At 38.1% G+C, this 13,972-nt stretch overlaps 1 protein-coding gene across 1 annotated transcript in view; it reads left to right on the top strand.

The window, feature by feature from the left end:
- The window catches only part of ZNF106 (zinc finger protein 106), a 55,161-nt gene that overhangs the window by 20,429 nt on the left and 20,760 nt on the right, over window positions 1-13,972 (top strand). The window contains 7 exon segments of the mRNA XM_070424481.1: window positions 2,055-2,255; window positions 5,165-7,282; window positions 8,797-9,427; window positions 10,665-10,734; window positions 12,345-12,499; window positions 12,584-12,644; window positions 13,110-13,427. Coding sequence (XP_070280582.1) covers window positions 2,055-2,255; window positions 5,165-7,282; window positions 8,797-9,427; window positions 10,665-10,734; window positions 12,345-12,499; window positions 12,584-12,644; window positions 13,110-13,427 — 3,554 coding nt within the window.

The raw sequence follows: 13,972 nt of genomic DNA on the forward strand, positions 1-13,972 counted from the left end.
ACCAGTCAGGGCCCAATTATGTCTTTAAAGAGAGAGGGATTTTGATAGTTTGGACATGAGGAAAATTGTCTGCATTTTAAAGTAAGGATAAAATCAGGGATTTTACTTAAGAATACCTTTTAGAATGATGTTCTTGGTACTGCAATATACAGGTTAGCATTCTGTAAGCTTTTAGATAGAAAAGTAGACTAGAACATGTTCCATAATTTTAGAGAGTTTAAAACCAAAAAGATTTTCTAACCAGAAAATTCAGTTGATTTAAATTTTTATTATAATATAAACTATGTATGCTATGTTAGTTACAGTCTTCAGAGACTTCTGATGCTGCCATTTGGGTTGATTTATATTTATATATTTTAAACTTATTTCTGTGTTGCTGTAAGAAAAGGCTTGTTTTCTGTTACAAGTTAACATTCACTTGGAAAGCTACCTTAATTTTAATTGCATGAGAGAAGAGTATGGCTATCCCTGATAAATTGGAGAGAGTTGAGGATTATTCTTCTCTAAGTATATAAATGAGGTGGAAAACTCGTGAAAACAGTGTATTAAAGTTCCTTGAGGATTAGAAGGAATTATAATATTAATATTTAAGGTAATCAGGTAATTATATTTTCAGGGAACCTGGTTAGAACTTATTAAAATGAATCTTAATGTCAAAAACTGTATTTATCCAGAGCATTTAAGATTACACAGCCCAAAAAACTATGAATTTTCCCCATTTTTCTGAGGCATTTTCTATGATTCTTGCAAAGTAAAATAATAGTGTGTTCTTTGTTTTTAAATTTACTGGGCATAGTGGGCATTTTTTGTTTATGTTTTGTCACCCTAGACAACTTGTAGTCATCTACTTAGCATGGTGCCTAGAATTTAGTAGTTGCTCAATAAGCTGCTTTTTTTTTTTTTTTTTATGAATGTTCAGGTGATTTGTAACTAGTAAATGAAGTACTCAGTTTTGAAGGTCTCTTCTGGTTAATTGATATGAATTCTGTCATGTCTTGATGGATATATGTGAGGGGAAGACGGAGTCGTGTATATATATATAGAGTCTGTTTTATCCAAGACAGCATGTCTTCTGTGTTGAGTTGTTTTGCTTTTAATCGGTATAGGAAATGCAAAAGTATCACTAGTGTAACCCCAAGACAAATGCTATGAGTTGAGTTGTTTCTTAATGACCACATAGACAGCTGAACCATCAAGGGATTTCAGGACGCTAAAAAAGCAGTTAAATTACTCGTCTCCTACAGCTTCTTAAACTGGCCAAGGATGAGCTTTACCACTGAGTGTGTAAAGTAAAAGGCTGCTCAATCAATTTCTTAACTAAGAACTTGGTTTTGCTTCTCTCTAAACTGTAGCATATTCTGAAACTTGAGAAAAACCATTTGCCTAGCACAGCTGTTGACTTCCTACAACTGAAATGCTTTCCATTCCCTTTAAAATAAGCCCTTCTGATGCAGAATGTAGATCACATGTATCACTCAGACCAAAAAAGTTTGCTGAGACTACTCTGGTCATTTGCCCTGGGTCCGGAATCTTCACATTCCAGGCAGAGCTCCAGCTGTTCGATTTAGTTACCCAGTTGGGATTGGCTCTGCTGCCTACTCTTTTCTCCACCCCTTCACTTTCACTGGGAGAAAGTTCTTGAGCCAGATATTAAATGGAAGTGCTGTCACCAGGCTTCCTGAGTGCAGCTGGCACCATGGGTGTGCTCTAGAGCAACTTCTGTTTGCTCTGAGCCCCCTACCCTGCCTCCCCTTTCACCATGTTTCCTCTGGCAAGATTTTAAGTACAGCAATTCAAGAAGATTTCTCCTCCTAAACGACATTATTCTGAAGTGTGCTGCCTCTTGATTGCTGGAAAAGAATCTTAAATTCATTAAAAAAGTAAACTATGAACAAACTCATTAAAAGGGATGAAAGGACTATTGAAATTGATTAGCACTAATTTTCCACTGTGCCAAAGTGTGCGGTGTCTTTCAGAGGAAACTATAGCAGACCTGGTGAGTGTGCCATGCCAGTGGGGAGAATTGAATGCCCCTCATCTCCCTCTTTCCCTAGGGACAGCAGTCATGAGTGCCGGGTGTGCGGGGTCACAGAAGTGGGTCTTTCCGCATATGCAAAGCATATTTCTGGCCAGTTGCACAAAGATAACATTGATGCCCAGGAAAGAGAAGATGATGGAAAGGGAGAAGAAGAAGAAGAAGATTATTTTGACAAGGAACTCGTCCAGCTAATAAAGCAAAGAAAAGAACAAAGTCGGTGAGTAATGATTTTGATTTTTTTAAAAAGCTTATCTGAAACAGGATAGTAGAGAATACCTTTTCCATTTCCATACTTGTCAGCCTATAGCATTCAATCTTATCTTATTTGTAAAGTTTAGCTCAAAGTTGCTGTCTTACACATAAAAGGGCAGTGGAATCCTTTCTTGAACTATTGTACTATCTGATTAAAAAAAACTCAGTGTTGTTCCTAATAAAGCTAGCTATTGCTGCTACATATCTGAAATTTTTACCATGTTGATAACTCTGTGTAGGACTATTTTTATTAGTTCAAAAGTTTTTGGTTATTAAAAAATTATTTTTATTTGATACCCAAATTTTCTTGTAGAAAAAGTATTAGTATATAAGCTTCAAATGACTATTTTATATAATATTCTTATTGCATCCCTTAGGAAAAACTGTTTTGCCTAATTGAATTAACACGGTGCTTCTACCATATTTGATTTATGTTTTCATGTTTAAGTGCTTTAGTAAATATTTATTGAATAATTTTATCTTTTAAATTTGACAAGATCATTTCAGCAGTATAAGTTTTCCTGCTTGTACTACATAATTTCATACCTACATCTATATTAATGTATTAGGCTGTTTGTTGTATTTTAAAATTGCTGACTTGTGGTCTAAATACTTTAATTATTGAAGCAGAAATTTTCAGATATGAGTAAAAGAGAGAACCAGTTATGAGATGGGGTAATTTTGCAAGTCCTAGGGCATGATGAGAAACATTTCAAATTCTAAAATAAGATTTTAGAGATCCTTCTTGAGTACTAGTTATATCTGGTCTACCTTTCATTTTTAGTTAGTGGTTTGAATATAAAAAGAAAGTAATTTTTACTATACATGCTAAATGCTTTTTGAACAAGTCCTTGAAGGAGACTTTCTTAGTTTTAAAATGTCAGTGGCAACTTGGTTCTTTAATTGTTCAGTCCTTCAAATGACATTCTCACTACTTTCAGTGGAGTGAAGTAGCTGTACTTTACTCTTGTTTTAAGGTGTTCGTAGAGCCTCTAGGAGACTAACTTCTATTTTGGTTATTACACTCTTGTGCCATTGTTAGCTTATCTGTGTAAATGATTAAACATTAAGTCAGAGGATAAAAGAGCTTCTCAGTAAATTCATGTTAGAGGTAACTTCTAATTATTATAGTTAACTTCTAATCTCAAAGACATTAGAAGCTTTTAGAGCCAATTAAAGTCTGTGCTGAGCCGGGCCTACATGGCTCATCAGTTGTGTGTTGACCTATGAACCAGGAGGTCACAGTTGGATTCCCGGCACATGCCCGGGTTGCGGGCTTGATTCCCACTTGGGCATGTGCAGGAGGCAGCTGATCAATGATTCTCTCTCATCATTGATGTTACGGTCTCTCCATCTCTCTTCCTTTCTGAAATCAATAAAAATATATTTTTAAAAAATAAAGTCAGTACTGAGTTTAAGATTCATGACAAGTTCAGAACAGGTGACCCAGCTACAGAAACTTTGTTTTGGGATATTCATTCTATCAAGGCCTAGTGGCTGAGAGTGGAGACTCTAGAGTCAGACTGCCAAGGTCCAAATCTCTGTCATACCACTTACTCTCTGTGCTATTCTGGACAAGTTACTTCTCTAATCCTCAGTTTCCTCAGCTAAAAAGTAGGAATAATAAGAATGTTTGTTTCAGAGTTGTGAAAATTAAATGCCTGATAATTAGTAGGTACTCAATAAATTTTATCTAGTATTACTCAATTTTTTGAGCACCTTCCATATGCTAAGCACTATGCTAGGCATACCATAGGAAGTTTGTAGAGGCTATAATTTTATACATATTCCTGTGATGTTTCCTTAAATTTAATTCCATTTCTGTGGGCTCCTTGTCTAACATGAATAGTTCATACAGCTGTAGCTTCTTTATAAAAACCTCTAGGACATGGAATGCCTTAGAGCACTTACTGTGGCTGCTGCTTATTTGTTTTGTGCTGTTTTACTCTGTGACCTTATTTTATCAGCTAGGTTGTAAGCCCTTCAGGAATAGGAACAGTGCATAAAAGTTTTCATTCTCCACTAACGGTCATTGAATGTGTGCATGGTAAAGTGTTTATTTTTTTATTTTTTTAGATATATTTTATTGATATTTTACAGAGAGGAAGGGAGAGGAATAGAGAGTTAGAAACATCGATGAGAGAGAAACATCGATCAGCTGCCCCCTGCACACTCCCCACCGGGGTTGTGTCCTCAACCAAGGTACATGCCCTTGACCGGAATCGAACCTGGGACCCTTGAGTCCTCAGGCTTACGCTCTATCCACTGAGCCAAACCGGTTAGGGCATAAAGTGTTTGTTAATGAACATGGTTATGCATAGTAAAATCTTGCCATTTAAAATAGGTTAAGAAACTGGGTTTTTTTCCAGAAAGAACCAACAACTGGAGAAATCATAATATTAAGACCAGCTGAACTTAAATTGTATTATGATAACTAACCATAGCTGCAAAATATAATTGTTTTTATTTTCAAAATGCTGGCCCTGACCAGCAACTACTATTAAAAATAAAAATGGCTGAAACCAGTTTGGCTCAGTGGATAGAGCGTCGGCCTGCGGACTGAAGGGTCCCGGGTTCGATTCCGGTCAAGGGATGTATCTGGGTTGCAGGCACATCCCCAGTGGGAGATGTGCAGGAGGCAGCTGATCGATGTTTCTCTCTCATTGATGTTTCTGGCTCTCTATATCTCTCCCTTCCTCTCTGTAAAAAATCAATAAAATATATTAAAAAAAAATAAAAAATAAAAATGGACTCTATATTATAAAATAGTCTAAGAAACAGGGGAGGGAGGTTGAGGGGAAGTTTGGTGGGTTATGCCTTTAAAGGAAGTAAAAGAATTCCTTTAAATCAATAATGAAAAACTTTTTCTTTCAGACAAGATGAACCTTCCAGTGGCAGCCAAGAAATAAAATCTGATGAGAGGCAGCTCCAGCGGAGACGAGAAGACAGAATTCCTTACCAAGACAGAGAAAGCTACAGCCAGCCAGCATGGCACCATCGGGGACCTCCTCAGCGGGATTGGAAGTGGGAGAAAGATGGCTTTAGTAATACGAGGAAAAACAACTTTGCACATTCTTTGAGGAATGGTGCTGGACCAAGAGGGTGGCATAAGGGTGTTGCAGGAGGCTCCTCAACTTGGTTTCATAACCATAGTAATTCTGGAGGTGGTTGGCATTCAAATAATGGAACAGTAGATTGGAATCACAATGGTACAGGAAGGAATTCCAGCTGGCATTCTGAAGGAACAGGTGGCTTTTCCAGTTGGCATGTGAACAGCAGTAACGGAAACTGGAAATCCAATGTACGCAATACAAATAGTTGGAATTACAGTAGTCCTGGAGACAAATTTCAACCAGGCAGAAACAGAAATTCTAACTGTCAAATGGAAGACATGGCTAAGCCATGGAACAAGAAATCCAAGTCAAACAAATACAATCAAGAGAGATATAAATGGCAGAGGCAAGAAAATGACAAAGTTAGTACAGTTGCCACATACAGAGGTCCTTCTAAAGGATATACAAGTGATAAATTTTCTTCACAAATCTTATTTGACTTCAATTTTGAGCAGCCAGAAAGCCAAACCGCTAAGCAGACAGAGACCATAGCTTCCAAAATTGGTGGGAAGAACGGCAGTGTTGCAAGGGAAAAGCACCATCGCTGGACTCCTTACCCGTCCCAGAAGGCTCTGGATTTACAATCAGGAATGAAAGATGTTACTGGGAACAAGTCAGAAATGATAGATAAGCCTTTGTTTGATTTTACTTTAATCCAAGGAACACAGGCATCACAAATTGATGAAACAAATAATTCCCCAACATTGAAAGCACAAAAAGAAACACATACTGGATCTCTTAATCACAAAGCCACTTCTGAGCAAGCGTATAACTTAAATAAGATGCCATCATTAAAATCCCCACTTCTTCCAATTCCAGTCACTAAATCAGTCCCTCAAAAGCAAGATTCAAAGAATCCCTCAAAAAACACCAAAGCGAATTCTTTTTTTCCTGGAAAACATTCAAATTCCTTAAACAAACACAAGGGGGAAGACAATCATGGCTCGTCTTACAGGTCCAAATTGCAAAGTTCATGTCCTCGTGTTTTAAAAGGGAATAAAAGTAGATTTGGCACTCAGAGGGAATCTGATGAAAATTTAAGTGATACAATACAAAAAGCCAAAGAGGTGCTACAGTTTCATGAGTCATTGCAAGATCCACTTCTTAGCACTTCTAAAAGGACCAGAAACTATGAAAAAGCAAGTAGGAATGTAGAAGAGTCTGAAAAAGGATCTTTGAAGATTGAGTTTCAAGTACACTCATTAGAAGATGAGAGTGATGGAGAAATATCTGACGTGGAAAAGCATGGAACAAAAATTGGAACCCTGGATTCTGCGACTACAGAAGTCTTATCCTGCAGCACCCAAAATGCTGACGAGAAAGAGGGAGAGCACCAAAACCTGAAAACACCTAGAAAACTATCCACTTCCCCATGTGAGTCAGTAGTTCACCAGAAAGAATCTGAGTTACAAATGACATCTGTAGCCAGCCCACACTCTGGCTTACTACTAGACTTAAAAGCCTCTCTAGAAGATAGACAGGTTGATGAGTCTGTTAAGTCTCATGTATCTTATGAAACAGAGGGCTTTGAGAGCACTAGCTTGGATGCAGAGCTCCAAAAGAGTGATATAACTCAGCCCTCAGGCCTTCTCCTGCCTGAACTAAGTAAGCTTGGCTTTCCTGCGTCACTCCAAAGAGATCTCACCCGGCACATTAGTTTGAAGAGCAAAACTGGAGCACACCTTCCTGAGCCAAACCTCAATAGTGCTCGCCGCATTCGCAACATTAGTGGCCATCGGAAGAGTGACACAGAGAAGGAATCTGGGCTCAAGCCAACTCTTCGGCAGATTCTCAATGCATCTCGGAGAAATGTCAACTGGGAACAGGTCATTCATCAAGTAACCAAGAAAAAGCAAGAGCTAGGCAAAGGCTTACCCAGGTATGTGCTGCTTTTCAGTGTCCATTTCTCTTCAAGTTTACCCTTTGACCCAGGTCAGGAGAAGAATTCTTGTTACATTTAATTAAATGTTTGCAAAAAATATGTGTGCCCTGGCCTGGTAGCTCAGTTGATTAGAGCGTCGTTCTGATACACCAAAGTTGTGGGTTCAATCTCTGGTCAGGGCACATACAAGAATCAACCAATGAAGGCATAAATAAGTGGAACAACAAATCAATGTCTGTCTGTCTGTCTGTCTGTCTCTCTCTCTCTCTCTCTTTCTCTTTCTCTCTCTCCCCCTCCCTCTCCCTTTCTCCCTCCCTCCCTTCCTCTAATAATCAATTTTTTTAAATGTGTTGTAAATGTTGGGTTTAATTATCAGAGAGTGACTGCTACTCTATAACAAATGGAATAAAGTGTTTCCTAGCAGGAAATTCAGGTTAAAAAGAAGCACACTACTTCTGAGAAATGATTTGGGGACATAGTAAAAAAAAAAAAAATCAGAAATCCTGCACTTTGGTTTTAGGGGCCAGAAAGTAACAGCATTAAAAAGTATATAAATCTGATTCTTATCTATAGATCTTCATTGAGTGATGCAACTTTAAGTATTACGGTTCTCATTCTCTTTTACTTAGAATCTTTACCCTCTTGTATTTACTCTGGGCATTATAAGTGTGATCACAAAGTATTCTCTCTTAAGTACTTGCGTAATAATTTGGCTAATCATCTGATGTTGAGGTACGAAACTTTCCAAATGGTAAAGCAGCATTCAACACAGATTTGCTACTTGAACATCACCCTGCTGATTACAGTTATGTAGCTCTCCCAGTTTAAATTTCTATCCTTATTGAAGTAATGTATTTATTGTACCCCCTTTTCCTTTCCCATAACTTGTGAGTATTGTGATTACAAATATAAAGCTCTGCCCTGGCCGGTGTGGCTTAGTTGGTTGAGCATCATCCTGTGCACAGTTCAATTTCCTGTCAGGGCACATACCCAGTCGGGGTGTATACAGGAGGCAACTGATTGATATTTCTCACATTGATGTTTCTCTCACTCCTTCCTCCTCCTCCTCTCTCTAAAAAATCAGTAAGACATTCAACAACAAAAAACAAATATAAAGTTCTTAGTATAATGTCTGACATTTGTGAATGCTTAATAGACATTTCTGTTTGTTTTGGTTTGTTATTAAAAGTACATACGTGTTGGTTTCAAGCTCCATATGAAATAAAAACCTCAGTTTTTACTTTCTCATATTCTCATCGCTGTATGCTAATCTCTAATTTAGTAACAATTGCTAATTTAGACATACTTCTCTCTGTGTCTTGCTTTACAATACTTATAATACAAAACTCATACTGTGGTTATTTACGTAAAGCTCTCAGACTGAGCTCCTCGAGGGCCGAACCATCTTATTTATGTTTGTCATTTCAGTGCGTAGCAGAGGCTGGAACGTGAAGTGGTGCTCACTTCTCTCAACCACGTTGGATTTATGATCTTTTTCTTTCTTTCTTAAGGTTTGGCATAGAAATGGTGCCTCTAGTTCAAAATGAACAAGAGGTCTTGGATTTGGATGAGGAGCCTGATCTGTCCAATCTAGAAGGATTCCAGTGGGAAGATGTGTCCATTTCTTCATCTCCTGGATTGGCAAGGAAACGAAGCCTTTCTGAGAGCAGTGTGATCATGGACAGGGCTCCCGTGTATAGCTTCTTCAGTGAGGAAAGTGCAGGCAAAGAAAATGAGCCCCAGCAGATTTTTTCACCTACTAACTCATTGAGGGCTGCACAGAGTCCAAAAACAACCGTGGGCCTTAAGCAGGAAGTGACATCTCTGGCCGCCTCCCTCAGAACAGGTGAAAGGGCTGAAAATGTTGCTCCTCGAAGGCGGCACAGTGCACAGTTACCTTCTGACTGTGCAAAATCTTTGATGCATTTGACAAAAGACCTGAACAGCCAGGAGAGTTCTGGACCATCTTCAGAGAATCCGAATGCCAAGGAGAGTAATGGAGAAGGGAACTCTTTATCGTCACGTGTATCCTCAGCTCTTATAGGCTCTAATTTGGCAGATGCAGGCACAGATAGTAGCTGTACCTCTGGTGCTGAACAAAATGACGGTCAGAACATTAGAAAGAAACGAAGAGCCACTGGAGTGAGTATGACTCTCTGTGCCTTTTGTGAAACATTTTACGTGGTGACCTGGATGTTGTAAGAAAGATTTAACGGTTTAATTTTTCTTGGGTGTCTAGGGCTGTGGTTCTCCCTACTCCGGCCTAGAAGACTTGTGAGGTTCTTACTCTTACTTTCAGATTATTCTGCTGGTTTCTTTCACTGAGTAATTCTACTAACTTGTTGTAATGGAATATGATTGTACAGTACTAGGAAAATATGAAGTCATCTCTAAAATTAGTCATCAAGCCAATCATTTTTCTATCACCTGACAAGGAGTAAGCCACATCTTCAGCTGTAACTTTATCTGTTTCCATGATGCATTCTGTACAGCTCCTGAAGAAAGGCACTCTAGTGTTGCCTTCGGAGGGCATGCAGGCTTGTTGGATCTAGGAGTTTTAGGCTTAACACCAAGTTTTAATACTAATAGAGTACATCTATATGAGCATAGTCTTAGAAATATTTGTGGTCTCCGTTACTCTATCTTTCGTACTTCATTCATCCAGCATGGCCTTTCAGAATCCGTTCCTTCACTGACACCACTTCTGTTCTGGCATCTCTGTTACTAATACTGCTTAACCCTTTCAGAAACCCTTTCTGAAAAGAAAGAATTGTGACGGTAATACAGTCTGGAATCTAGCACTGTGAGAAAATGGGCTATTTCCTTTAATATTGAGGCAATATAACATAACAGAGCGAATAAGGGCTTGGGCTGTAGGCCTGGATTCAAATTCCAGCTCTGCCCCCCTTTGAGCTAGATATTGTAGTTGGGTGAGAGATTGTTCTATGACAAAGCCAATATCTTAGGGCTTGTCTCAATAGACTGTTTAGTTATTCATTGTGAATATTTTATTGCTGAAATTTAAAGTAGAAACTGCCACGATGAAATCAGATAGATGTATCACTGGTTTTGTCCATGCTTCTAGGTCTTGCTTTACCAAGGTATGAAATGCTTTGCCTCTGCCCTGTGGGCTTCACTACCTCTAAAATGCTATAAAGGTACTTGACCTTAGATTTTAAAAAAAGATCATATGTATATATTTATTCAGCTAATATTGTAGTTCATATCATGTACAGGATAATTCTATTACTATCCTGTTAGTGATGGTAAAAATAATAAAGAATATTGTATAACTATCTCAGAACTAATTCTTTTTTTCCCCTTCTGGATAATGGCCATTATATATTTAATATTTATTCAATTTTCTGTATTTCCTCAGGATGGATCTTCTCCTGAACTCCCAAGTCTTGAGAGAAAAAATAAAAGAAGGAAAATTAAAGGAAAGAAAGGTATAGTGCAGAATATTCTGGCAGAAGGAAATTGTTCTTTTAGCAATTCAACCTTTTTACAACTTCACATAGTATAGTTTATGGTTTTCAAACACTGATCGCCCATTTATTATTATTTTTTACATTTTTGTTGTCTTGCTTAGTGCATGGAAAAGTTTGATTTTCTACTATATACATAACATACAGTTGCATTTGTAGGAGAAATACATGATGCCACATATACCTGTAAGCTAAAGTTAATATATATCTTGGACAAATTGAGTTCAATAGGAAAACAGAAAGTCTCATTGGGCCTTTTCAATGGGATGAAGAGGAACAGGCCTTCAGTAAATTTTTGTCCATTTTGGTCATTTATCCATTTCTTTCAGTCTCCATTTTTTATGAATCTTGGTTGCTTTTCTCGTGTGAATTGAGGAGAGAAGTTTTTAACGTGGCTCACTGACTGATAGGCTTCTTCAACACTTGCTTTACACTGACTCTAACCCTGATCCAGTATGAGAGCTAGTGCGGGAAGTGATTGAAAGAGCCTTGGGTGATTGGAAGTGATGTGTAAGGTAGGAGTCAAGGATGACCCCAGTTTCTAGTTGGGGCAACTGTGTGGATGGTGACATCATTTGTAGAGCTAGAAAACTCCATGAGGAGCAGGTTAAGAATAGAGGAAGATGATGAGTTCCCTTTTGGATCCCTTGAGTTAAAGGACCTTAGAGCCTGGCTGGTGTAGCTCAGTGGTTGAGTGTCGACTTATGACCCAGGAGATCACAGTTCGATTCTCAGTCAGGGCACCTGCCCAGGTTGCCGGCTCGATTCCAGTAGGGGGCGTGCAGGAAACAGCCCATCAATGATTTTCTCATCATTGATGTTTCCATCTCTCCTCCCTCTTTCTGAAATCAATAAAAACATATTTTATTTATTTATTTTTAAAAAGGACCTTATAGACACCTAGGTAAAGATATCAAGTTGGTAGGTAGGTATGTGGGTCTGGTGTTTAGGAAAGAGGTCCTGGCATATTGAATGGGGAAGAGACAAACAAAGATGACAAATATATACATATAATAGAACATTTTATTTAAAGTAACTAAAAAGTTTGATTTTCTGCTGTAGTAATGGAAAAGTTTGCTACAGCTCTTTCAGGCAGATTTCTCTAATAAATTTAACTATGTTAACTAACGACTAGAAAAATGTGGATTGGGAGGAGAGTGCAAGCAGAACAGATCTGGGGTCCAGTCTAAGCAAAGCCCTGGGTGAAGAGGGTGGTAGATAAAGGAAGAAAGGGAAGTGGAAACTGCAACAGTGGATTTGCTTGGGACAAAGATTTCCCTGGAAGGGTAGTGGTGGAAAATGGTTATTAGGTAAGATGGTACCACGCGGTGGTACTCCTGAACCTTTGAGGCACCTTCATCTTACCAGTTCTCACTTTTGGTTTCCAGCTCTGACAGCAACTGACTTGACTATATGATTTGTGAGATTCAATGAGTCTGTGGTACCTATTGGGAGAAATAAAGGCTTATCCTAGATACTGAAGTAGTTCCATGTTCTGAGGAGCTATATTATTAAATAAATATTGAAGAGGAGTCTCCATTATTAAACAAGCCTATGGTTTCTTTTGGCAGAACGTTCGCAGGTCGACCAGCTGCTGAGTATTTCTTTAAGGGAGGAAGAACTGAGCAAGTCGTTGCAGTGCATGGATAACAACCTTCTGCAAGCCCGGGCAGCACTTCAGACAGCTTATGTTGAAGTTCAGAGGCTTCTTATGCTCAAGCAGCAGGTAACAGCAGGTGGAACATTTAATGAAAATGGATAATCTCTGAAATTGGATTTGAAAATTCATGACAAAATACTTTATTTTTAGATAACTATGGAGATGAGTGCACTGAGGACCCATAGAATACAAATTCTACAGGGATTGCAAGGTATTCAGATTGGGCCCTCTGTAACTTGTTGTTTGTTTGTTTTTTCTCTATTGAGGGGAATTGAAATAGTCATTAAAAAATCATACGATTTCTCTCATGTCTCTTTGGTTTCATTCTCCTATGGAAAGGCCTGTAAGACTGTACATCCATCCTCAAAATGCTTAGCAATCGAGACAGTATATTACAGAAGGAGCCTTGGGTTAGGAATCAAAACACCTGTGTCCAAATCTTGGCTCTTCTATTAGTATCTATATGACCTTGGATAAGTCACTTAAAATCTGAAAAATTAGATTATTAATGCCTATTCTGTCTATATCCTTGATGGTTTTATAGACATATGACAGTCTATTTGGAAGAATTAGAGTCTTTAAATTCTTGTATAATCTTTAAAAATACATATTGACTAAGAAACAAGTGACTTTTCAGATAACACTTTTGCTTTTGTATGTATGTATTCCATTTCAGAAACATATGAACCTTCTGAACGCCCATACCAGGTTCCCTGTAGCCTTCTGCGAGAACAGAGGAGCAGTAGATCTCAAACATCTACTGATGCCACGCTGCTGCCTGCTCCCTTCTTCCCAGTTTTTCTGGAGCCTCCATCATCCACAGGAGTCCCTGGCCAAGTACCCACATCTCCTACTTTCCAAGCCCATGGAAGTGTTCCTGCTCCAGACTCATCGATTCAGATTAAACAAGAACCGATGTCTTCTGAACAAGAAGGTAATGTGAATGCTGTGTCACAAGGCTCTCCTTGCAGTGTGTCCAAGGAATTACTGCAAGGTAATAGTATGTAAATTTTTCTCTGATTTAAGGGCAACCCTGTAATGGGCAATTTTATATCAGTGATGAAAAGTTATACTTGTTCATTAAACTGAAGTTAATACAATTAATTTTTCTTAAGGTTTTCTTCATTCAGGAGAATTATTTAAATATCAATAACTTTTCCTTAATTTTCTCTAATATAGAATTACTTATTTGCTTTTGTATTAGCACCTGAAATGTTCCATTTATTAGGATGGGTGCAGAATTATTTAGTTCTGGGGTGATAAATAAGGTTGATGTTCAGTCAGATAAGATATTTTCTCTGAATTTCTTAGCACTTGATTGTCTTTATCACCTAAAGTACAAGCCAGGGTTAATATAAACCTGGGAAACCTGGTAGCCATGATAAAAGGTAGAGGGGGCTCCGGGGTTTAGAATCATCTAATAGGAACTTGAATGGTTTTGAGAAATAGCCAAGGTTTTTAGTTTTAGTATTTATATAAAATAACATTCACTTGGTTACCATTTGAAAATAACTTCTGAGCAACTTAAAATATTACGTG

Source organism: Myotis yumanensis, unplaced genomic scaffold (assembly GCF_028538775.1).
Source record: "Myotis yumanensis isolate MYYU_CA2020_CCGP unplaced genomic scaffold, mMyoYum1.0.hap1 SCAF_1, whole genome shotgun sequence".
In the NCBI taxonomy this organism is placed as follows: Eukaryota; Metazoa; Chordata; class Mammalia; order Chiroptera; family Vespertilionidae; genus Myotis; species Myotis yumanensis.